Source organism: Mercenaria mercenaria, chromosome 19 (genome assembly GCF_021730395.1).
Source record: "Mercenaria mercenaria strain notata chromosome 19, MADL_Memer_1, whole genome shotgun sequence".
NCBI classification, from domain to species: Eukaryota; Metazoa; Mollusca; class Bivalvia; order Venerida; family Veneridae; genus Mercenaria; species Mercenaria mercenaria.
The window spans coordinates 43070248-43097538 of NC_069379.1; the positions used below are offsets into that span (position 1 = coordinate 43070248).

General features: G+C 34.1%; 2 protein-coding genes across 2 annotated transcripts; one reads left to right on the forward strand and one right to left on the reverse strand.

Moving 5' to 3' along the window:
* The first annotated feature begins 226 nt into the window (after positions 1–226).
* LOC123542256 (complement C1q subcomponent subunit B-like) lies at positions 227–4316 on the forward strand. Its single transcript, XM_045327989.2, has 2 exons — positions 227–583; positions 2211–4316. Exons 1-2 carry the CDS (start codon positions 319–321, stop codon positions 2621–2623), a joined length of 678 nt encoding a protein of 225 aa, XP_045183924.2. The 5' UTR covers positions 227–318; the 3' UTR covers positions 2624–4316.
* A 12986-nt stretch (positions 4317–17302) lies between these two features.
* Positions 17303–26938, reverse strand: LOC123542068 (uncharacterized). Its single transcript, XM_045327703.2, has 5 exons — positions 26840–26938; positions 21460–21682; positions 19863–19931; positions 18141–18317; positions 17303–17700 (listed from the first exon to the last, which is right to left on the reverse strand). The coding sequence occupies exons 1-5, from the start codon at positions 26936–26938 to the stop codon at positions 17303–17305; spliced, it is 966 nt and encodes a 321-aa protein (XP_045183638.2).
* Between the last annotated feature and the right edge of the window lie 353 nt (positions 26939–27291).

The following is a 27291-nucleotide window of genomic DNA, read 5'->3' on the forward strand; positions in this document are numbered from 1 at the left end:
GTCTTATTGAATTGATTTTACTAACGATTTCCCCGCTTTGTATTTCAATCAGATAATATTTTACAGATTCGGTTTGATCAGTTTCAATTTTATCACAAACTACATTATTTCGCAACATGTTTATTATACATTCGTATGATTACAAGTTGTTTTTGTCGTTGCAAAATCATTAAGCTGAAATAAATAATTATAAAACACATTAATACGTGTTACGCCTGCATTAAAATGAGTTTCATTGGACAACATTTCGCTCCGATTTTAACTTCCTGTTTTCAGCTGTATTAAGTTATTTTGATCGAATTAATTTCATCTGAAAACATGGACGTGTTTTACATTTTGTGCATTATTGTATGTTGCTATTTTGAATATTCCTACTCTGTTGAAAACGAACCATCCTGTTCAAAAGCTCCAAATGAGGAAAATACGTCTGAAAGACTGTCACGAGTTGAAGCTCAAGTAGAACAATGGGACAAAAAGATGGGAAGATTCGAGGAAACTATACTCTCTCTCTTAGAACACCGCAAAGACGAAATGGAAAGACAGCTAGAAAAGCTGCAAGACGAAATTGAAAAGAAAACTAAAGGTAGGAAAAGTGTTTTATTTTAGTTTGAACAGTTTGATCAAGATCTGCGCTGTTTGCCATTGAATCAGTATCATTTTGATAAGCACCCCTTTCAACAGATAATGGTACTGCCCAGATTGAAATATGGACAAGTTTATTATAGAAATTTAGCAGGGTAGTTGTTAAGTAACTACTGTTTCAGTCTGAATGCATTTGATGCAGATGATAGTGCAGGAAATACGGTTTCAGGTTAAACAGTTCAATTGATACAAATCAAATTCACGCCCCGACGATCCGTAGATCTGCTCTCTCCCTATTGAGCTAAGCTGGCGGGTTCATGTCGTAGTAAAAAAAATAGATTGGAATAACATTGAATAGGAAACCCCGAAAGCTAATCGTCAGAATTTTACGTAGACTGTTGATATAAAATGATGAAATTGATATGCATGTATGTGTGATGTTAATTAGGAGTGTAAAATTCGTCCGGCAATCTCCGGATTTGACATTATGAAAAATGGATCCAGTTCAGTTCTGTTCAGTTCAGGATTTTATTTGTTACTATCTTGCGAACATAGTGCAATTTATAATGTATATCCATGTACAAACAACGCATAATCGAGCATATTTCTAAATTAAATGTAATCTTCACAATATTATAAATTATATCTGTGAAAATATCATAAATTACACCTGCGGGTTATAAACCTGGCGTAAAATATGAGGTATTTAATTAAGACAGCTTAGGTCACTATAATTACTGCTGGGTTTTAAAGTTATCAAATGTATATTTATTCAACCATCAGTATTAACTCAAGAATTGTAAAAACGCCCAATCTATGCATTTAGAAAACTTGATCAATGAACATGTGATATGTATATATCAATTGGCTTTGCGTTAATTAGGAATCATCAATTTTTCTGATAATTATTGTATTAAATAATCAGCAGTTATTTCCCTTTCCTTTTACCCGTAACTACCTTAAGGTAGTAGACACGTAATGACAATCGGCAAATTCCGTATTCTCCGTATGTGATTTCGGCATACTTTGGTTTTTACGGAAGTTAGTTAAGCTATAGTTACATCCGAAGGATACCGAATTACCAAGCGAGAATACGTGAGAATTGGCGAAAAGAAATGTTTCTCCTGCAGTCGTTACTTACCCGAACAAAAATACTAAACACCTGTCAGATTTTACAAGCATCTTTACTCATGCTCATGAAAGTACGTTTTCTATAAATCTTATAGTTTCGTGAGTTCAGATAATGTAAGAATAACAACTTCTTTCTATTCACCTATGATAATCAAACAAAATTGTTGAAACATAACATAGGCAGGTCTTTTTAGAAACAAACAAACAAACAAGAAAAAACACTATTCATTTTTATATCAATATCTTGTTGTTTTTTTTTTTTGTGGGGTGGGGGGGGGGGGGGAGATTAACTTCATGATAGTTTCAGAGACTATATTATGACTCCTTCAGTGTGTGAATAAGCCAACAACTGTAAAAAGATTTCTACCATTTCTAAACATATTGTTAAAAAGAATACTAACTGAATAGTATATAATGAAGTAGATGTTAATGTAGCCTGTTTTGTGCATTCAGTTGTAAATTGCATACATATAATTTGTTTCTATGTTTCATTACAGATGGACCGGCAACACCACTAATTGCATTTAATGCTTATACAACTGACAACGGGTTCCACCCAAAGGACAAGGCTGTTATATTTCAACACGTTCTACTAAATGCAGGAGGAGGGTATAACCAGAAGATGGGATATTTTACTGCACCAGTCGCCGGTCTTTATCACTTCACAGCGCATGCGTGTAACCGAGGAGAATTCTTTATGGTATTTTCCATTATGCACGAGGGAAACAAGATTGCTACTAGCACGGAATATGAAGAAAAATATAGCAGTTGTAGTTCTCTCAGTGCACCGGCTGTCATGGCGGTTGGAGAGCGTGTGTACATAAAGTCTTCCTTCGAAACTAGTAACCTACTTTCCGATGAATATCGTTGGCCATCGTTTATGGGTGTTTTAGTACGTGGTAATCAATGAAAAGATTCTCTCTGATTTAGCTATCGTTGATTATCGTTTATGGGTGTTTTATTGCGTGGTCATCAATGAAAAGATTCTCTCTGATTAAGCTGCTGGTGGCCTCCGTTTATGAGTGTTTCAGTGCATAGATTAGCGACGTAATCGTTTACTAGAGTTTTAGTTCATAGCCTAGCAATTGTCATCGTTAATGAGTGTTTCAGTGTTTTAAAATAAAAATGGACACTTGGTCATTTCACCATAACTCGACGTTACGAACTTACAAAGATGACATGTGCATATATACCGGTGTATGCAAAATAAAGCATAAACGTTAATTTGTGTTAATTTCGGAAGAAAATCTCTTAGAGATTCTGTCGATTTCATTTAAGAAATCAGTGAAATAAAACATAAACATTTAGATACTCACAGGCAGCTTTACCTCACTGTGTTCCTATATTTGTATATATTGACCTTGTGGTCTATTTCTGATTCTGTTACTTTTTTCTTTGTATTTATATGTAAGTGTTTAATACAAGTCAAACAAACGAAGCAAACTATGTAAGTCGTACTTGACAAACATTATTTGCAGGAATGTCATTTCGCATTAACTTTAGAGGATATCATTTTTCAGAAATACCATTTCTCAATACCTTCAGAGGATATTACTTCGCATTAACTTCAGAGGACATTACTTTTCAGAAATGCAGTAGAAGACAATTCTTTGCAGTAATGTTGCAATGATTTAAGAGTATTCTTCAAGTCTTTATAAAAAGGTACGATCAAAACACACTATATTTATTTACAATTATTAACATTAGCAAAACAAAGAGCGCTCGTTATGACTGTTCCCTTATAAGGATATGCCTTTTGGTTAAAACATGTCCTGAACCTTTTACCTGCTTGCTGGCGGCAAGTGATTTCGCAGACCAAGATCAGCCTGCACGTCCGTCGCTATTCAGTTAGTAAATTTTCAGTAAACACCTCATTGAAAAATGAATGGTACTGCCAAAATTTAATTATGGACCAGTCGATTGTAGAAATTTAGCAGGGTAAGGGTTAATAGATTTTAAATAACAGATGTTTTTTTTTCAAGAGCGACAAAAAAAAAGATGTAATCATTTTCAATCTCACATATCACATTAAATTCACTGCAGATAAACTACATAACTGTTTACTTCGTTTTCATGCATAAACTATTTCAAAATTTAACATTACATAGCTTAACAGGTTAAATAAAAATATCGTTTCATATGTTTACAACAACTGTTGGCAAAACGTCAAAAAGCTTGGAGGTTGACAAATGAAGTGAAGTAAATTACAGTGCAACCTCTCCAGAACGGCCCTCTCTACAGCAAAAACCTCTCTACAACAGCATCATCAAAATTTCCCATAACAGAATTTAACTATCAATTTAACCTCTGTAGAGCAACAACCTCTCAACAGAGGTCAATATTTGCATTTTCCAAAGGGTGTTGCTCTGTATTAGCGACAAAAAATATATGAATAAAATAGTTAAAATAGATAGAAAGTAAAAGAAAAAGAGATATTTTGCCATTTGGAAACTACAATATCTCAAATATTTTATCAATATCAAGAACGCAATTAAATAATACGCGGAAAGCCCGAGCGGGGCCGAAGGCCCACGAGGGCTTGGAGTGCTTATAGATAACATGTATGACGTATGTGAAATATATGAAACAATAACAAAAACAAATGAGAAAAATATTCCCAATACCATGCAAATTGAATTTCGTCTCCCGTTGCATGGGGGTCGCCATTTTGAAAGTCTTGATTATTTAGGCGCTTATTGGTCAAAGTTAGACGCAATCGCTCATTGAGTAAGACCGGAAATGTTGACTATTGGACAATTTAATAATTACGACAATATTTACGACAAACTAAATGTGTGTATATTTATCTTTTTGGACAATTTTATAAGTCTGCTACCATTCTGATTTTATATGGTGAAATTTTTATTTGACGTCATCGGCGTCAGTGAAAATATTTCTGCGGTCCACTATTTATATGACATTATAGACTTGAAGGGTACTGAATTAATTTGAGTGTTTAAAGGTCCTACATTAACATGCTTACTTATCTGCATTCTTTTCACTGACAAACAGTTGGGAAAATGCAGATCATACAAATGTCTAAGCAGTACCAAAATGCCAAAAGTTTAATTCCTGATATGCTATTATAAGTGTCATAAGAGAATGGCAGCAGTATGGGGCAATGCTAGCTATTTTAGACCTTTAATATCAACAATAAAGAATTCAGTGTCTACATATCCTGTTGGTATCAAGAAAGGGGCCTTATTTTATTCCATTGATTTTCTGATAGCTGATTTTGTTTAAATTAATGAAAGTGATACAAATATAATAATCACTTATTCTGAAAAAATATACTTTTGAGTTAACCCCATTGTATTTCAATTATTTCGCAAAATTACATCTAATACGCATGAAAGTTATTTTAATTGGAAATTTACTGAACGACAGACTGCACGTTTGGATTTTCTATTTGTACGCAGTTGGTGAAAAAGCATTTGTATGACAATAGGAGGGCTCTTAAAGTTTAGTAGTACTAGAGCAACTCAGACCTGTAAGTCACACAGATATAATTCATTATATATAAAAATAAAGTATTTAAGGAATAAATACTTTACTTTTTATAACACTACGTCTGTGTGACTTACAGGTTTAAATTGGTCTTCTTACAGCTTGCACTTTATTTTTCATCTCTAATTAATATATATACGATCGCAAATTTGCGGTGGCTGCAAAAGTCAGAAATTAAAAAGCAGCCACTCAGCGACAGTAATTAAAGCTTGTCTAACTGGTAGCATGAGGGGTGTTGTACATTTCACGACTACATCAAACTGAGTCTGCTGTCACTATGGCTGCATGTCATAGTCCAGACTCATTCAAATTATTTTACTGTTTTATCCATCAAATATATAACACAGTATCTCATGAATTGCATCTTTACTGTAAAGACTTTCTTAGCTTAATTTAACTTGTGACGGGCTTTCCGCGTCATAGGTAGCACCTAAATTCATATTAATTGTTTCTACATAAAGTGACTGCTATTTCATTGTAAAGACAACTGGGTTATTACTGTTTCAGTATGAAAACGAGAATTTATGGATTCTAATATGTCTGTCTCTGTTAAAACAGTCTTACGCTAAAATGACGTCACGTAAACGGGCGGTGACGTCAAAGTTTTTGTTGCGACCGAGAAAAAGCGCTTCTATATTCTATCTACTGAGATTAATTGAATATTAGAATCGAAATACTTTATAGCACAAGCGTGCTTCTTTGTTCCAATGAGGTCTATAAACACCTTAAAGACCACTTAAGAGGTCTATAACAAGACCTATCCTACCTTATTTGTTCACATAAAAATGTTTATGACGAAATATCGCAAGTGCCTATAGCGGGAATCGAACCCGAGTCGCTCGGATGATAGTCCAATGCTCCAACCACTGAGCTAAATTGTCGACACACTTACTATTTGTCAGAGATTAAATTTAAAGTTATGTGTAAATGACTGAAACAGTGCTGTAGAATCTTAAGATATCCATGCCTGTCATTTAATGTGAACGCGTGATTGACTCCGTAAATAATAACTTGTTTCAAAAAGTACGTTTTAAGTGAGAACTTTTCGACTAGTTATACATATCCTGAAAAAAATGATCTAACCATGACTTTGCTGTAAAGTTTAACATTCAATTCTAAACAGGTCTTGATATTTGTCTGAAAGTTAATACGGGCATCCTCTTCTCTTCGTCTAGGAGGAGAATGCCTTAAGAAACAGGACATTTTATTTTACAATGAAAAATAATGAAAATGACATAATTGCAAAAAAATACAAACACCAGTTTAAAATTGTAACTATTTTCTGAACAGTTATCATGGAACATGCATTTAGAAAATAACCCAGTTAAATTATCGTGATACATTCCGAACATGTCTGAAATAAGATTGGAAGTTTAGACATATTCTAAGGCTGTATATAGATAGTGGTTATGTGTAGGAAACTCGACAAAGTACATGTTCTTTTTTTGCTGAATGGCGTATTTCATATCAAATTAACAGCTGACAATTAATGCCTTTAAATATCATAAGATATTTTGCACTGTACTACATTTCGTCGAGCTGACAGTCTTTCATTCGCATAAAACTGTAAGTTTTCTGGATTCTATACAAACACAAGTATCTGACACCTTCTTCAAGTGAATCAGATGTGGAGGACCAAAACGACTTAAAACTATGTAATGTTTATTCAAATCGTTGCTATGTCAATTAAAACAGAAATCGCGAACTACAAACCTCTTAATTAGTTGTACTCATTATTTTCACTGTCAAGAAGACTGAAGGTTTAAATATCTTCTCGATTATGTGTGCGCAGTTCTTGTGATAATGCAATGATAAATCTATATCTATACTTTTTATACGACAATGTATATTTAAGTAGCAAATAAAAGACCTAAATAAACTTAAAGTTTCTTATAATAATTATGAAAATCAAGAGCTGCCATTAATGGTGACAAATGCCCCCGAAGTAGGCCAAAGAATGCCAGAGTTATGGACCAAACAAGAAACACACTTTTGACTTCTAACTGTGACATTACCCTTGGACTTCAGGGTCTGGGTCTCGAACATGACAGCTCATCTCATTATAGGGAACATTTATGCCAAGTAATTCCAAAATCCCTTCATCAATGACAAGAGATAAGGAATGGACAAGAAACACGTTGTCTCAATATGAGAAATATATATGCCAAATAATATTAAAATCCCTAAATTAATGGCAGAATTATGACCCGGACACGAAACATACCCTGTTAACTTTTTACTCATAAGTGTGACCTTGACCTTGAGAGCTAGGGATCTTGGTCTTAAGCATGACACATCTCACTATGGTTAACAATTATGCCAAGTTGTTTCGAAATCCCTTCATGGATGGCAGAGTTATTGACCGGCCACGAAACAGACCATATTAACATTTGACCTCTAAGTGTGATCTTGACCTTGGAGTTAGCGGTCAAGACCTTGCGAATAACACGTCGTCTCATTATGGTTAACATATATGCCAAGTTATTTCAAAATCCCTTTATAGATGGAAGATTTACATCCCGGACAAGATTTTACTGGACGCAAACACACACGGACGGACGGATCGACAGTGCGATTTTAAATGCCTATATCTGGGGCATTAAAATTATAAATTACCATTCGCGTCAAATTCTGACTTATTGACTAGTCACACACTGATGGACTCAGAAAGAGCCTATAATCTTCCAATATTACCCAAGTGTGCACGGATTTTTCATGCAAAAACAAGATGTGATGTCCTAGTTGTTGACAAAAATATTTACAGGTGCGTAGGAAGTTGGGCTTTTTGCTGTTTTGATAGTATCCGATAAATTGTAGCACATTTTGTCGTTTTCCTTCTTGTAACTGTTTGAATTTAATCATACAGATATGTTACAAACGTTCTTCAAATCCGAAACCAATCTGGACTATGTAAAACAAAGAAGCATATAGGTAAGTCTGTTATCATTCTCAGAATAGGTCTGCATAACGTTTACAGACCTGTAAGATGATTTGAAAATCTCGCTCGCTACGCTAGCTCGGTTCACAAATCCATCACAGGTCTATGAACACAATGCAGACCTATTCCTAGAACAATAATTTTTACTTATGATAAGAACACAACTAGATAATAATTGTTCTTATATGAAAAGAAATTAACTGAGGAATGTTGTTTAGCTGCTTTTAACAGGACTTATTTTGTATATTAACCAACACACTAGTATTAATTGGAATGTCATCATCAATTTGTCAGTATTTCATTTATATTTCAAAATACTTTCAATTAATTACCATATGGTCGCTGAGGATGTTTCAGAATATTAACAAGTAATGCCAAATAAAATGGATATTTCAATTTCAAAGATCACTAGACCATATCACAAAATGGATATTTCAATTTTAAAGATCACTGTTAATTGATTGAAGGCTAACATTAATTTTGTTCCAAAATGTTTTTAATGTGTTGTCCAGATTTACTTTACTGTAGTTGAAAGGATAAACTTATTGTTCCTTTTCTTGAGAAGGAATATTAAAATTCAATAAGTCACAATTGACTGAGCTACTGATATCGAAAGCTGTTGTCATTACAAGCTGGCCAATTATACTCTGTGACCTTAGAAATAACCTCTGACGTTAGACTATGCTTTCCTAATTGAGGCGACTATCTGAGTAAACACGTTCCATGGATTACATATTACTACACCCGAGGGTGTTATTTCCTCCATTCTTGAGGAACATAACATACATTCAGTCGATCAGATAGACTTATACATGTATCAGCAAATTTAAATGTAAACAACTAAATATTATCGTTACCTTGAAATGCATAGTTAATATATGAAAACAAACCCCATCGCGACCCTCTAATTATGCGCAACAAACTCACGCATCGAATCGTAATTGATTAACCGGGTCAATGTCGTATTGCCGTTTATTCTACTGAAAGTGGTAACAGATTTAGTTTGTTGTTGGATTTAACAATTTATGATAAATAACTAGCGTAAATACTTACTTGATTTTTTGGCAGTATAAAACAGACATTGCAACCAAAATTTTACAAGCTGATCATTTTATATCTATATATTTTTGCTATGGTGTAACTTGTAAATATTAATTAGTCTATGAATGGTTACTTCTATTGCAAGATCCGCTTATCTATAGTTCCTGTTTCGCATAACGCGGACAGAGCGTCTTATCATAGCATTACTATTTTTTTCTCTTAAGCAACAAAATTGCAATCGAAAACTTTTACCCTATTCTATTGTTTTCGTCCAAAATATTTTGAGACAATGAATTGACAACGGGTAAGGAGAAAATTATGTGCAATTTTCAAATAATCACCGCAACACATACACAATTCGTCACACATCTTACGCAATCACGTGAACGAAAGTTTTTATTATCTTCGCTTTGCTACAGTTTACGTCAACATTGAACAAGTTGATTTTTCACAATCCTGTGAAAAAAAGTTTTTGTTATTGTAACGAGTAACCACTCTGATCTATATGTTGGGAATAAAGGGGCGCTGACCTTTCTGGAAAATCTAAGAACCTTAAATTGGTCTACCTGTGAGTGGACTTGACAGATGGGACAAATTCAAGTCAATAAAGACGGTATATCAATGAACGAGTTATTTATTATTAAAATGATAAATGTCGAATAAATATGTTTTAGATATTTACTTATTAGCTTTTGCTGGTAGTCAGTCCTCCTGGTCCTAATGATAATATCAATAAGTTAGTATGTTATTAATTAATTTATAATGCGATTCCGCTAAAAGTTTCCGTAAATAATTATTTGTGACGTCCTGGCCAAAACAAAATGAAATGAAAAGCTCCCGAACATCGTGCGCGTGCCCTTTTAAATTCTCCCGCTCCATGATACTTTAGATCCAGGCTGAATAGCGGTACTCTGGTGGCTCCATCCAAACAGATTCCTGAATTCGGAAAAAACGCCATTCTCATCCAATGAAAAAGCTTTCGGATTTTCAAATCAGAAAGTATTCATCCGCCGCATAAAATGAAGTTCTTTTGCGGATTTAAAATAACAGCACAAAAATCAAATTACATGCTAGGATACCATGCCAAAAGGAACTTTAATAAATTAGTGCAATTTGACCCTGACGGTACAGGACGGTATTGTATGTCTATGAGTATTTTCACACAATAAATAGTTTTCACGGACAAAATGACGTCATAAGTCAACAGTCACATTTCTAGCAGAAAGTTACAGAAAGTTACAGAAAGTTACTTGCAACGTAGATAAAATGAGTTCTCGTCACTAAAGGATAAGTTTCTAGGTAGTGTTTAGCTTAATATCCAGTTAATCAACACCGAGCCTGAATGCTGCCCAGTGTATTTAAGTTTGTATATGCAGCATTTTCATTCAGTGCAACGACCCAGAAATGTTCGGTGGAAGTATGTAATAATGGGGTTCCCGTATAGTTTTATGGTAAGAAAGTCCTCTAAATTGTTCATGTAAGCCTAAACCTGGGTGGTTCCAATACTCCCGCTTTCATAGCCTTGGGTATTGTATAATCACCCCTTGGATATGATGCCTGCTTTTTTAATTTTGTTATTTGACAGTTCCTGTGATACGCAGACTCCATAACCTCAGATTGTGACAGGAAAGGCCGTACCGGCGACAGTAACCATCAGAACAAATCAACACCCTTTACAATATTTACAAATTTATTTACATAAGATGATTATTTACAATGAATAGATGATATGAAGAAAAAAAAACTGATTATAAGAAAGAAAAAAAAAAGAAAGTTCAGTATCTCTAGATACAAAAGTTCTTGTAGTTCCATTCTAATCTGACGTGACACAGTTCTTTAATTCAATTGCGAATTTTAAGTAGCACAAACAATATATGACAACATATCTTCTAGTCCCTTTAAACCGTGAATACGTTGATTCCGTATTGGCTCCCTATGGTGGTAGGTGATTGCATCCCTGAGCTGACTTCAGAGGATAACAAAAATCATCGTCTTTGCGGTTTACGGCACAACCAGGGGACGAAAGCTCTGCGCTGGGAATATCACATCCAGGCGAGTGAAGACAAGTGAACCTCGGGCATTGTACTTCCGGGTTATGACATCACCAGGTAAAATCGTCTGGCGGAAGAAGCTAAAATATTTAACATATGGTAAGCACCATAGCAAAACAAATAAGTCAGGGCATAAAACTGCTCCTTTGGGTACACCATACCTCTGTAGGCTCCTATAAATAATACGTGCTACTTATACAAAATATATGTGCTACTACTAAGTTCATACGTCACGTGATTAAAAGACGTCACTAATTACTTCCATTATTACAAAAATTATTTACTTAAAAGACCAAAGTCAAAGTATGAAAAAGATATGAAAAGTTTATGATGAAAAATATAGCAATGGAAATGATAAACTGCAGCTATTATTTACAACTACAAATTAACAAAATTCAATATAAATCAAACGTTACATCATAGTTAGCATCCATATAATATCTAATGCCATACACTAAAACGGACATTGTATGTGTATGCAATAGACTGGCACCCAATTACAAATTACAATAATATATTACATACATGGTACTAGACTTGCCATATAGATTTATACATAACAATACAATGCAGTAATGGCGTTCCATAATTAACAAAATGTTTGACATAAGTTTTTGAAACAGTGCCTTATAATTATCACGATACAAATTTCAGTATAAATCTAACATCTTATATATAAATGAAACATTTTAGATTCCTCTTTCTAAATAATTTACAAACGTCTGAAAAATTTAATAAATTATCCTGACATACCGAAACTAGCCAAAATCACATGCCGAAAAGTAAATGTTACAGAATTCTGTAGAATGAACAAAAATTTACCAAATAAAAATCGTAATGCAAAAATCATACAAAAATCTAACAAATAAATTTCTTACCTCGATCGAGCATAAATTTCTAGCAAGAAAATAATTCAGACATAGATTCGTCTATAATGTCGGAAGGTGGTGTGCGCAAGGCATATCTAGTCCAGTCTATTTAAAGAATAATGTCCCGCCAAATACTAAATTTCATGGGATTCACGGCTAAGCCGTGGACTCAGACTATTTCTGGTTCCACGGGATTCACGATATAGCCGGGAAATCTAACTACTTTGGCGCGGATTGAAATTGACAATTTGAGGCCCATTATAGTGGTTTTGGGGATAAAAACATAAATTCCTGAAGTTTATAAAATATCAACTTTCTTATTACTGAACCGAATTTAATAAAATTTACATGGAAATTTAAGTTATGAAATACAGAACAACATGAGAGGTATTTCATGCGTGAAATCTGACATTTACCTCAATAACTCAAAAATTTACAAAAAGATGATGCAATACCTGCATTTACACTACAGTTAAAATAAGGCCCGTATGTCAATTTGTGACACAGATCCCCTTTCTAAATTCCAGTTTGTTTAGTTCTGACCATTGTTTTCTCTTTTGGGGCAAACCCGTTACTTTATCTCGGGACCAAACGCCGCTTTTCACGGAATTAAACTCCTCAACACGTGTATCATTGAAGGTTCCATGTTCACCACCGATTGAATATATCTGCGGATGTCTCTAAATTGCTTTTTGTACTTTTAGCATGTGTAAATGTTGAGTTCTGCTCAACCCAGGGCTAGAAGGCGTTGACGGTAGCATGCAGTTCCTATACCGTGGCGGTCGGGGTCCGATCTCCGACGCGGTCATCTTGTTTTCGTCATATGGGATTTTTTAATAACTTAACAAACAAAAAAAAATCATTCTCTATTATTCATGATATGACCAAACTTTAATTTGAAAGATAGCCTTGATGAACTGATAATTCTGCTTCTTTCCGAACCTTCTTTGTATATATTTTTCTGTATTTTTAAATTAATGCGTGTTTTTGGTACATTCTTTAATCATTCGTTTTAAAACATTGCGATATCTGTTATTTGTTTTAGTCTCAAGATTGCACAAAATCACATTAAGCATAAAATAATTTTATTATAATTAATATCTTAAAATTACCCTTTGACATTTATTGTGTATTACAATATTGCCTAGGAGTAAACAATATCCGGTCAGAGTTGTTTCAAGGCGGGTCATAAAAGATATGTTACCCCACTTACTATAAGTGATAGGTATTTTTATGGATTATGGTTTTTGCGTTGAAATATATGTCTTTCACTTTCTTCTGTCTTTATATGGTCTTTTCCCTTTCTTTCAGGATTTTTTTACGATTTTTACCCTTAATAATTTCATGAATCGTATGACAGTAGGAAGAATCAGTACAAATTTAGAATTCACATCGTTAATAGATGATTTTACACAATTCATTGGTTGCTACGCTAATCCGTGGATGTTTTGATTTAAACGCGCATGCGCGCTTTACGTGTGGCAAAAGAACTCTCGAAGATAAGAAAACCTACATAAAATTATCATTATATTACTAATTGTTTTGTCGTTATAAAGATAATTTCAGTCAAGTAATTTATTATACAGTATACTTTGATAAAGGACATGTATGTCAATTAATCATATCTTACCTGAAGCGACTGCTTTATTCTTATTTTCGTCAGAAAAGAACATGCAATTCCAGTATATTCCACACATCATACAAATATAAAATTTTTCCTTACATTTAAAAATTTCATATTTTTCATAATATCTATATCTCCCACAACTTCATATAGTTGTAAAATATATATTTTTCTCTGTCTTAAATGACATCTACATACTTTGGGGTCGCGGCTCCATACCACTGAAGTTGCTGTTTAAAAGTGATATACCGGAAATCATTGCGTAACTATTATGCAATTGACATGATAAAACATTGGTCACCTAGGTAATAAAGACCGTAAGTTAATTTCGAGAATGGCTCCTAATTAGAGCGGACCATAAAAGTTACTGAAGCATATAAGATGGCTTTGATGTGATATACATTAATGCCTTCGGTCATTAAAGAACGCACTCAGATTAATATATCACATGGCGGAGCTGTTTTGTGAACCAAAAAATAAACATTTCACGTGATATGTAGTATTTCAAAATCTATAAGAATATACTTTGGAACTTTAATGGACATTTCCTTTTAAAACGATGAAAGTGTAGTTACAAAAAATCTAAATTCGTAAGATATTTATCAAATCAATGACTATAACTATACACACCGAAGGAAAGTACCTGGTATAATTTTAATAAAAGATTATTATTATTATTATTTTCTGAATACTAAATGAATTGATCATCGTTTGAGTATAATCGGATACAAACCAAAGGCTGAACTTTATTAATTGAACATTTTATTTTCAACTTCGGATTTTAATTATAATTCAAGTATCATGTAAGCTAACTGCGACACGTGGTAAGTTATGGGAGGTCACGTTAGAAAATAAATCAAATTTTTTGTTATTACTTCATAAATTCATGGAAAATATCATTTTATTTATTCATTTTTCTTAACATCAAAATTGCCGAATGAATAGTCCATTAATCTAAAGAAGTATATAATAATTTTTATAACTCTTTGATTAATCCAAAATCATCAATGATAATGCAAATTAGTTAAAGATGTGGGTCTGCAAAGATCTATATATATTTTCCTTTGTCGTTCGGCGGATATTTACTGTAAAACAAATTCATTATTGATCGAATAGACCAGAATAGAATATATCTCTAACGTAATGTATATTGTGCAGTCATGTCTTTTTGCCCTACGTAGAGTGCGCATGCGCGAAAATTGTTTCCCGTTGCTAAGCAAATGGGTCAGTGTAAAAAGATCTATAGAGTTGTTCCGTACATATTTACTGAGCAAAGATCCTGGCCCAAATTTCAAGAAAAATCTTAAATTATTACTTAGTTAAGTCTGCTATTCTAAAATTGAGACATTGATGAAGTTATTGTTATTTAATGTTTTTTTCTGTAACAATATATTTATAGTTAAAGTATACTATGGTAGAAGTATTTGTCAGCAGTACTTATCCAAGTCACGCAAATATGATATTTCTATTTAGGCACGATATAAGAAACTTAATCCTTACCATGCTATACTACAATAATAAACTTGTCTATCTTTCAATTTGAACAGTACTATTAATTATGAAAAGGGGTGCATACCAAAAAATACTGGCTGAATGGCAGACAGTGCAGATCATGATCAGTCTGCACGGATGTGCAGGCTGATCATGATTTACACTGATTGCAAAGGAAGAACCAATCCAGTCCAGCATGGTAAGGGTTTTAAATTTAGTATTTCCTTTTAAAAGTATAAGTCTTATTTCTATACTTCTTTTTCTTTCAAACGACCGGCCTCAAGATCGTTCGACAACAAAAATACTTTTTAGATATCTTGAAAAAAGCTATATTTCTTATGAAGGCTTCAAAACTAATTACTGACAAACTTTATGTTATGGAAATACATGAGAATTTGCTGTTTTTACTACATTTTTACGATGAAAATCGATAAACGTCAGTGATTCAGAATTTTGAAAATATTTTAGAAACAAAAGCTCATATTCTAATCTTCATAATAATTATGTTAAAGAAAGCGCCCATAGAGGAAGTATATACGCTTTCTATATATTTTAGATAAAACATTCATATTCGTGAATATTTATTTTATTTACAGACAGTTTCTTGTGCGTAAATATTTCTTTTCTGTACATAGATATACGTTAACATGATGCTTCATGTATTAATAAAGTATTATATAAATTTTCGACTTGTTCCGATTTTCACTTTAATAATTATCTAAACTTCATTCAATTCAAGTATATCGTTTAGTAAACCTCCCACCTGTAAAGCTGTTAATTATCGATTTTCCCCCGTGTTACTAAAACAACAACAGTTAGTACGGAAATCAACGAATTCGTCCGGTAGCGATGCTATCGGATTATTGGTTTTATTGATTTTTATGTTAGGTAGATCTGTCCCGCTTTATCGGTTTCGAGATGTTACTAAAAGTTGGTAATCGTAATGTCTAAATTATTTGCTTAACAGAATGAAAGTTGTAGTCGCACTTTGTTCTTTACAGTATATTTCTCGAATAAAATTATTTTGCTTAAACAGAAGTTCATACCGTTAGGCGGCAAAAAATAAAACAACATGGAACTTTATGTTGCATATGCGCCTTTATAATATCACAGCACGTCTGACGTCATGTCTGTTTACGCGCGACCATTTCTCGCGCTGAGATTAAAATAGTTGCAAAATGCACATCTCAACGTAATAGGGCATAAAATAAAAAGAAAATTTGATTGTTTTGAGTGAATATGGCATGAAGGGGCAATTAGCCGGATATGCCTCCGTGGTCCACTCGAATGTAGTCCATATCAATATATAGTGCAATTTTCCCGCCTAGTAAAGGCCATTTTCATGCCCGATATAAGCTTTATGTATGCTTGATTGTAAAAAGGAACGTCCGCAGATGATTTTAAGCTACGTTATATGCTTCAAAAGTTGATTGGAAGCTGCCTTGTAAAATGAAAGTGAAAGTAGGTATTTCCTGATGTCTACTTACGCAATATTAACGTTTTCATCACGTGTCTCAGTCACGTGACCATGGTTTCACTGCATTATGGTCAACCCCATATTTTTTGGGTATATTTTGATTGCCTAAAGACAGACCTTCAAGACAAGGGTAGTCTCGCAGGAAGTGAAAGACTAGAAATCTTGATAAAAATATGTTATAAGTTGTTAATTTTATATAGAAAATAGTAGCGGATGCATTTAATACCGTCATATCATATGGAATATATCTCACCTTGAAGTGAGAAAATTTTCACACAATTTTTTTACTTCTCAGTGAGATATATTCCATATTCACCCAAAACAAACAAATATCCTCTATATATATTTCAATACCAGTAAATATATTTCAATACTAATAACCAAGACATGCTTATGGTTAAATGGTTCATTTTTACAGATGCTTGGATATTCACACCGACTAACACCAAAAGAGTTCATTTCCGCTGCATGTGAACTCTACACCATGGTAAATAAATAAAAAAAAAAATCACTCGCAGCACTTGATAATATGCAATCATAAAGAATGACACTAAGTTAACCTTTCCAGCGGACGGATTATATTATGGATCCTCATTCGGTACCGTTAACTATCATTTCCTTTAGTTTAAGCACAGCTACGATAGCGTCAGAAAGAACCAAAATTCCAAAAACAACTACAATTAATCCCAGTCCAGCAAATCCAACGGCCTTTGAAGAGGGTCTGAGATCATCTCTGCTTATAAGTTTGTTTTTTGCAGAAGCTGTATTTTTAGGGTTTATTTTTGTTTCTTGTATCAGCATGGAAATAATTTCCTCTTGCGTCTTTCCGGTAAAAGTTTTGTTTTTGTAGCATATACACGGCATGATAAATATATTTACAGGGGAATTCGGTTCTGTAATTGTGTTCTCTATATTTGATGTTGTAGCAGTAGTGGTTGTAAGTGACGTTGCTGAATCTGAAGACGACGTTGACGTTGAAGTTAATGATCCTGGAATTGAAAATAGTTCAACCATAACCTGGGCATCCGTTAATTTATACGTATCAACTTAGTTTATTAATATGCCTAGTCATATTTGTTGAGGCGGAAGGTCGAGAATCAGCCTAATCATTACTTAGTTTTCTAACCTACGGAAAGTTTTCCATCACCCTTAAGGATTGTTTGTTGTAAAGTTTAGAATATTTTCAAGAATACGAAAATGTTTCCTTCATACTGTGGTTTCAGCATATTGTGCTCGCATCGCGTGAGATGAAAGAGAAAGATTCTTTTCAGAGCGAAAAATTTAGCACCGGCAAAATTTCATATTGGACTTAAGTTACCATGAAATATAGTATGTCTCTAAGTATATACCATTTGCAGGGTAACGACAATAAGGCACCCAGGTTAATCATACTCAAGGTAACCTATGATTAAATTTATCAGCGACTTACCAGACGCTTCACATAACGGTTGGGGCGAAGACCAGGAACCATCAGACAGACACGTCTGTGTATTTGAACCCGTTGCTTCAACAAAGCCATCATTACAATTAAAACTCGCTACCGAGTTAGTAGTTGTATCTGTGAACGTAACAGTGCCATTTACTGGTGTTTCTGGATCACCGCAACCTGTAAATTCAAAATCACGCTCAATCACCCGGATGTTCTCTATGTCTAGTGTCTACCGAAGAGTTCTTAAACCAATAACACTGAGTAGTGTATGGTGCTAGGGTTTTAGTGTTTCAACTCGGCTTCCCATTAAGACAGTCTGGTGTATGAACACGTGTAAATGCCTAAACATGCCATTTAATTGTTCTGTTTTTTTGTTGTTTTTTTTTTTTGTTTTTTGGGGTATTTTTTGCAAAATATAGAAGAATTCAGTTGTTAATATTGGATGTTTGGTATAAAAACTTTTTATTAAGTACTTTTTAAAAAGTAATGTGAATCCCTCCCCCAGCGTGATGAACAACATTTAAAAAAGCCAACTGCAGTAAAGTTCATACATCTTTATGTCTCCCCTTCGAAGAAGGAGGTGTATATTGTTTTGCAGATGTCGGTCGGTCGGTCTGGCTGTCTGTCGGTCGGTCGATATGCAGACAAATCCGTTTCCGGTTGATAATTCAAGGACGGTTAGGCCTAGGATCATGAAATTTGATAGGGAGGTTGGTCATAACCAGCAGATGACCCCTATTGATTTTGAGTATGTAGATCAAAGGTCAAGGTCACAGTGACCCGGAACAGATAAACGGTTTTCGGATGATAACAAAAGAACGCTTTGGCCTATGATCATGATAAATAATAGGGCGTTTATTTATGACCTGTAGATGACCCCTATTGATTTTGAGATCAAGGTCAAGGTCACAATGACTCGGAATTGTTAAACTGTTTTCGGACAATAACTCAAGAATGCTTGGGCCAAGGATAATGAAAATTGATAGAGACGTTAATTATGAGCAACAGATGAGCCTTATTGATTCTGACAGTGGGTTAAAGGTCAAGGTCACCCCGATTCAGAACAGTAAATGATTTTTGGATGATAACTCAAAAACGCTTGGGCCTAGGATCACGAAAAGTGATAAGGAGGTTTATCATGGCCAGCAGATGACCTCCTATAGATGTTGATGTCAGTAGTTCAAAGGTCAAGGTCACAGCGACCCAGAACAATTAAACCATTTCTTAAAACTTATAACTTCAGAATGTTTTGGCCTAGGATCGTGAAAGTTGATTGAGAAGTTGATCATGATTAGCAGATTACCCATGTTGATTTTGAGGTCAGTGGGTAAAAGTTCAAGGTCACAGTTAAACGGTTTTCAGACAATATCTCACGAACACTTTGGCCTATGATCATGAAAATTTATAGGGAGGTTGACCAGCAGATGACCCCTTTTGATTTTGAGACCAGAGGTCAATGTTAGAGTGATCCAGAACTGTATAACCATTTCCAGACAATAACTTGTGAATGCTTTGGGCCTAGGAGCGTGGAAGCTGATAGGGAGGTTAATCATGACAGGCAGATGACCCCTAATGATTTTGAGGTCATTAGGTCAAGGGTGAAGGTCACATGAACCCAGAACAATAGAACTTTTGTTTACAGTGATCAAATAATTCCTGTTCCTTGTGCAGTTAATGAATGCATCAAAGGGGCATTTCGTGTACTACGAGCTCGTGTCATACCTGCAAAACTTGTATGGCTAGGGGTACGAATGCTAGAATTACCGCCAGATGACTGATTGTTTGGCATAACTGCAGGGTAAAATTTCAATGCTTATTCCATAGTCTCAGATCCCCTTCCTAAATTCAAGTTTGTTTAATTCTGACCATTGGTTGGGGCAAACCCTTTACTTTATCTGGGGACCAAACGCCGCTCTTCATGGAATTACACGCCTCAACACGTGTATCATTGAAGGTTCATGTTTACCGCCGTTTGAATACATCTGCGGATGTCTCTAAATTGCTTTTGTACTTTTGTACTTTTAGCATGTGTAAATGTTGAGTTCTGCTTAACCCGGGGCGTGGACGATAGCACGCATTTCCACTACCGTTCATGAACAGGCTCAATCAAACCGAGCCTGCAACATTTTCGTTTTTGTTATGTTGAGCAACCTGTGAAGTTTCCACTTTTTTCTATTTTATTGTAAACACGGAGTCCGGTCGGACTAATCATATAATACGTTTAGGCATTTACTCGTGTGCATGCACGGGAATTGACAGGTAAAATAAATTACACTACTACTTAGAGTTATAGCTCTTGGAACTCTGTGGTAGATACATCGCTTTAAATGGAGGGCCTGGGGGAACAGGGTGTGAAAAATGTATTCAGCGAAAGTATTTATATCTTTAAATTCACGTGGACACTGAGCGCCGCTGTGCAAAAGCAATTCGTAGCTTTGTAGCCATATTGAATATCAGCCTGCACATAATCATTTGTGCAGTGTGATGTGGATCCATACTGTTTTCTTATCAGTTGCATATAAGCCTTAGTGCTTTTATCTATAAGTAGTTTAATTTCTAAGCCGATCAGCAAGTTATTGCGTTTTGTCTGTCACGATAGCTTTTGATAAGCGGTTTCTGGTTACTATCCTAGAACTGACCAATGACTGCTGCATCAATAATTTGTCAAATAAAGCCGTCGTCATGACTCCGCATGAAGTACTTACTTGAAAGACACGATCTCGTATACGTTTTATGTGACAGGGTTTGGAGGTTCAAACTGTTTTTCGAACAACTTAGTGTCGGTGCGCAATCTGCGTGCATGTAACAAACCGAATTAAAATGGTCCCACATGTAACAGTATGCAGTATCCAAGCCCATGGTAATGCAGTCGGAGCGGGATACAGAAGAATGACTATCCGTGGGAGAGTCTCCAATCCGTTTCGCTTCCTCTTTTATTTCAAATACAGGACAATCTATGGAAAAAAATAAATTTTAAGAATTAGAGTGGATATGTTTAGTCATCATACAAGCTAGGTCACAAAAGTAAAACATTTTTAAACAATATCGGCTTCTCAAATTGTAAAATACACATCGGAGCAACCAGAGGAGTGGGACAAGAATCTGGTTATTAAAGGTTAATTAGACTGAAGTAAATAATTAGCTACTCTCTTCCCTCATACCCGACTTTCTACAAATCTCCACACGAAACATTAAATATTTGGCAAATATTAATTTTCAATATTACTAAAAATGTACAATTCGTTGTTTGTAACATACCTATCTTTCTGTAATATAGAACGATTAATACCATGTAAATTTATTCAATTTTAAGACATACCTGTAACACAGCTGTATCTGAAAGACCGAACGTCTAAATTGGCGTAAATCCCAAGTATACCATTTATAGGAACCTTGTAGTCAATTCCGGTACATGATCCCAAAACACACTTGGTCTCAGACGGGTGATACTCTGCTACGTGAATAGATGTTTGGTCGATATAGGCAATACAATCACTCTGACTGATTCCAGTCGTTTCGTTATGTTTGCATGCTACTCCACACTGGTAACATGTTTGTAAGGTGTTACATTGTGCAGAAACTGTTACTGGAAAGGATATCAATATTAAACTGTTACTGGAAAGGATATCAATATTATCAAGTAAAAATGCGTGGACTACTACAAGTAGGCGAAACATTTGGCCGAATTAACATGTTCACTTTTTTTGATCGACTTATCAAAGAAGAACTAGAGCTATTGTTATAACCCCTGAGTCGCCGTCGGTTAAAGTTTTTATTCAATCTCTGTTACTATCTAAGCTTTTTACTTTTAACAATAAATATAATCTACTATTAAAGTTTACATTAGAAGAAACAATCACAAAAACCTCTGTTTGATTTTTGACAGAGTTATCCCCCTTTTTTAATTTAGTCTTGTTTGGTTAAAGTTTTGTAAAGTTTTTACTGGAAAAGCTCTAATTACGAGTCAAGCACTGAGAAAAGTTGAGCTCTTGTTTAAGTAAAGGTAGTATCTTTAGATAAATAACCTCTATGTACAAAATCTTCAAATGTTTTTTATTATTAATATTATTATTTCATTAAAATTCTGTATTGTTTATGTAGAGGCACAGCTATAATAAATGTCATGCGATTAGCATATTTACTTATCGACCATTTTTAGCGGTGGCACGAATTCATTCTGTCCATTTTTCAATTTGGACAGTACCATTAACTAGGGGTGCTTACCAAAAAGATACTGACTGAATGGCGAACAGTGCATGGCATGATCGAATTGCACGGATGTGCAGGCTGATCATGATCTGGTCGCAAAGGCCTAGCATGATTAAGGCTACCATACATAATTATGATATATATAGATAGTGTTTATTTATGCTTATATAACTTGTATGTTGTATAATGTCATATTTTCAAAAATGAAATTTGGGTCTTATAAAGGAAATATTTCTTTTAAAATGCAAATATTTAGGACACGCCTTTTTTAAATCGATTGAGGTCCTATTTTAAACCAGCCGTGATATTGTACCAGACTTCAAGAAGTTTAATTATAACTCTAAATAACAAGGTGTCATAAATAAACTTGTTACCGACCCTTCAACCTAGGCATCAAAATTCAAATTTGATTTAAAGGCCTGCATGTCGTATAATAAGAAAAAGAATATAAATTTTAGATGTTATATTAGCTTTGCAATTTTATCACTGACAGGCTATATGTTTTGAAAACATGAAAATTGAAAAGCGTATCCACTTTTCTGAGGTAAACTACCCTAATTATAAATATTTATATCTAACAAGTGTTAAATACAGATTCCTCCTCGAGTTTTTATTGGCGCAGCGGCCAAGGTTCGATTTACGGCTCGTGCAATCTTTTTCTTGATCTGGCTAATTTTCTTACTGAAAATTGAAATAGTTTCTCGAAATAAATTGCCTAACGATCCGGCGTACAATACATATTCTTGCGTGGCTACGGAGTTTAGTGGGTTTTTTTATAGCCACGGCGAACCGTGTCCGATTCCCGACTCTGCATTTTTTCTTGATTTTACATTTTTAAGATAGTTTAGAAACAAAAGTTCATGTTTCGTTGTTTATTATAATAGACTAAACTTCGATTCTTAAGAAAGATCACTTTCAGCCAAAATTTGGAGGTCATAGAATTATTTATTTTTCAATTAAACAAGAATTTAACTTACCATGAAAAATCAGATTCCATATCCAGTAGGCACGTATACAGGCATTCATTATTCTATGTCAAAAATATGGATTATGCCAAAATGTGTGTCTTTGGCTATTTTACGTTGATAAGAACATGTAAAATCATACAAATTCAAAAAGTTTTTTTTTAACATTTATATTACTGTTTCAGTCAGAAAAGTGTCCTTGCAAGAAACGCATCTGATCACTCAATCATATTTTAAATGTTTTAATCAGAAGTCTGTCGATGCAAGAATCATTTCAGTATACACCGTATCCTCTCTGAAAAATAAATAAATAATTTTTTTTTTCAAACGGATATTATACGTTTGTAACATATCAGAATAATGTCGCAATTTTAAATTAGGGCTTAATTAAAAAAAACTCTTTTTTAAAATCGATATTTCGTATTTGTAGCCACTCTCGCAAAGTATTGTCGCAATAAAAATGTATAGATTGAAACGAAAAAAAAAGCGTGTTTTTTTCCGAAACATGTAAATGTATAAAAATGTAAACTTTGATGTTCTCAAGTGAAATAAATTTCGACCTTACATGTAAAACATACACATATTCTATTCTGTTTCACAATTTGACTAGAAAATATCCATTATAGTGTTCGTTTCTTTCCAGTGAAAAATATACTTAATATTTTTTAACTGTAAAAATATCAGATATATTTCCACTCTAATATTTCGATAATTCACTGAAAAGCATGTGATACATCAGAATATTGTCATAAATATGAACAAGTATACGTGCATATCCTGTCGAATATCTCATATGCAGCTTTTTAAAAACACTTTTTTTGTGTTGCACTTATAAAATAACAATACAGCAGCACACTACTAGATCTATAAGCATTTAATGCAAATGAAACAGCAGTAATTTAGCAGTTATTTTTTGACCTTTGGTTACAAGTTGGCGTGTCCTTATTTTTCAATTTTTCCAATTATTCCCAGTGGGGTCTGTATCAAAAGAAGAATTCAAAGACATTTTTAAACAAATACACTATGGTTACTAGCTGATCAAGCTGTTACATCAAAGACTTTCGTATTTATATAGTAAACACTTCAGTTCAATGACAGTAATATTAAATTAGATATAATAACAATGACATATTTTAACAGACCTTAGTGCTCTTTTTTTCTTTTGAAGAGTTTGATGTGCAAATATTTGGAAAACTTAACGATTTTGCAACTTCAGAAATCGACCTTCATTTCACTTGTACTTAAACTTGTTGTATGTGCAAATAAATTTTACCAAACTAGTATGTTTTATTATAATTGCTATTGTGAGACTACTAACTTCATTGTTGATTGATTTTTTTTAAAATTTAACACGTGAAGTTTTTTAAGTGTAATGTGGTAAGAAGAAAACAAGTCAAATTTTAATTATTTTATAGATTTAAGTTTTTATTAAAAATACTCATGTTATTTAGAAATTATCAAGTTATACATCTGGAAAGTTTCTTTTGCGGTTGAGTATATTATGGACTTAACGTTTACGGTAGCAACTTCTCCACTTTAGAGGGTGGAAGATATTCCTTTCTCTGGTGACATTAAGTAAGGGGTTTTTTTTATAGTAAACAGTACGTTACCCTTTGACTTTTCTTTCTTTATCCCTTCATTGTCAGGCACGAGTTGCTGCGATTAATTTGAAGAAATTAATTCTTTGAGGTAAATTTGCCGGTTTGTTCCATTTCTAAGACATTAGACTTTCAGTCTGGTTGGAACCGTCACTAGAGGCTGAAACCTTGGGCGTCTAAAAAAAGCAAAATGGAAATTAGATAACCGCACGGAAGTAGCTGAAGGTCTTTATGGGTCCAAATATGTGTAAAAAGGAACGAAAAATCTTTGAATATTTTGGATCAAATTAGTTTTAGATGCTTTGCTAATTTTCAGAACATTTGATTATAATACTATTTCAAAAATGTTAATAGTTTGGGAGTGTACGTTCTGTTGTATGTTGTAGATTAAAATTCATGAAAATAAGCAAGAAATTATCCATTTATGAATATATTTACGTTTTCAAGACAAGTTAAGAAAAATGCAAGATTTGGTCAAATTATTACATATTTTAACATTAAAGTTTTTTTTGTTTATGTTTTTTTACTGAGAGTTCATTTCTTTTTTAAAGCCAGTGCAATTTGGTAGGATGCATTCCTTTAATTCACGGATGAACATTTCAGGGCCGTATATTTTGACCAAGCTATGTAAACTTTGTTTCCAAGACCCAGAAACGTACTATTATTCAAATTGCCATTACCACAACAGTAATTGCAAGTTATGGCAACAATACAAAATAAAAGTTAATTTATACCCATATGCTCAGAGTTGTCGCTCTTTTGGTCTTTGGAAGAACGACACACCCATACGAATGCAGTTCATATGTTTAATTGATGAGAATATAAAATACAAAAGGTTTCCTCTGAAATGACGAAATTCAAGACATATCATTTTAACAAATAATTTATAACAAAAGAGAGTTTTAACACTATTTATGCACGACTGTTGGTTATACGTCGGGCGTTAATAGTTTGACGAGGGCACAGTGAAATTGTTTGTACGACTTATAACCACCCGAGTGTATAAACGGTTTTGCTATAAATTATTTCGATTTTAATATGTCTTTAAATTTAAACAGCAGATGAAATATAGAAGCGCTCTTTCTTGGTCGCAACCAAAAAAAAACAACGTCAGACGTCATTGCATTATGTTATCGTTCCGTCATTCTAGCGTAACAGTGTTTTAACAGGCAAGCATATTAGAATAAATATTATATGAGAATGTCTGTTAACATTACTGTCCCGTTTGTCAATGACACAGTGTCTTGCAAATTCTAAATGTTAGTTCGATAGAATGGTATCAAGCATGATTGTTCTTTGCCATGCGGTGAAAACAAAAATGATTGTCCTATTATTTCAAACTTTAATAAAACATTGGTATATGAATATTTATAACTAGCAAAGACAACAATAAAATCCTTTTGTGATATTGAATCTTCAGTGTCAGCATTGAAAAACAATACCCTAGTAATATTATCAAAGGCCATTACGAGAATCAGTAACTGCAGGTGTTGTGTACAACTCCTGGTTCCTGATATCTTCCATAAATGAAAAATCATTTTATGTGAGACAGCTGCCCAGCTTGCTTGATGGTTCTATTCAGATGTTTACTCTTGCTTGAGTTCATATTTGGTGTGGTGGGGGTTGAGGGGGGGGGGGGGGGGGGGGGGGGGCACATCCATAAAATTTGGATATAATTTTGTTTTAGTTTGACATAAGCTCCAACGAAATAATGTTTGCTTTCTTAAGTTAACGTAGCAATTATAGGTCATATGGCGACTTTACTCCAGCTTAGATCCTAGGGGAAGATCCCAGATGCCCCTCCGTGCATTATTTCATCACGGACGGGCATCTTTAATAACAACAACAAGAGAAAGCCCTAGCATTAAGAAGGTCATACTATTGACATATTAAGGACTGTCACAAACATTTCAGACATTAAACATACCTCTTTGGACAAATGTTCTATAGAAGTAGCGGACACCATCAGATCTTGGCCATCATATTTATTTAACCACGCACTCGTCAGTTTATCACTGTCAGACATTTTTATGCCCCCGAAGGTAGGCATATTAGTTTTCAACTGTCCGTCCGTTTGTTAGTTCGTTCGTTCGTCACAACGTTACATTTTTGCATGAAGGCACTTTACTCGCAAACCACTGCACGCAGACCCTTTAAACTTCAAATGCTGATAGTACTTATTGCGTACACGACCCCTACTGACTTTGGGGTCACCAGGTCAAAGGTCAAGGTCACCAGGTCAAAGGTCCAGGCGCTGCGGGGGGGGGGGCATTTGTCACCATTAGTGACAGCTCTTGTTCTCATCTTTCGAGTGCTACAAATATTTATATTGCATTATTCAAGCCCCATTTTCAATCGCAGCTGAGTTTAATAAAACTA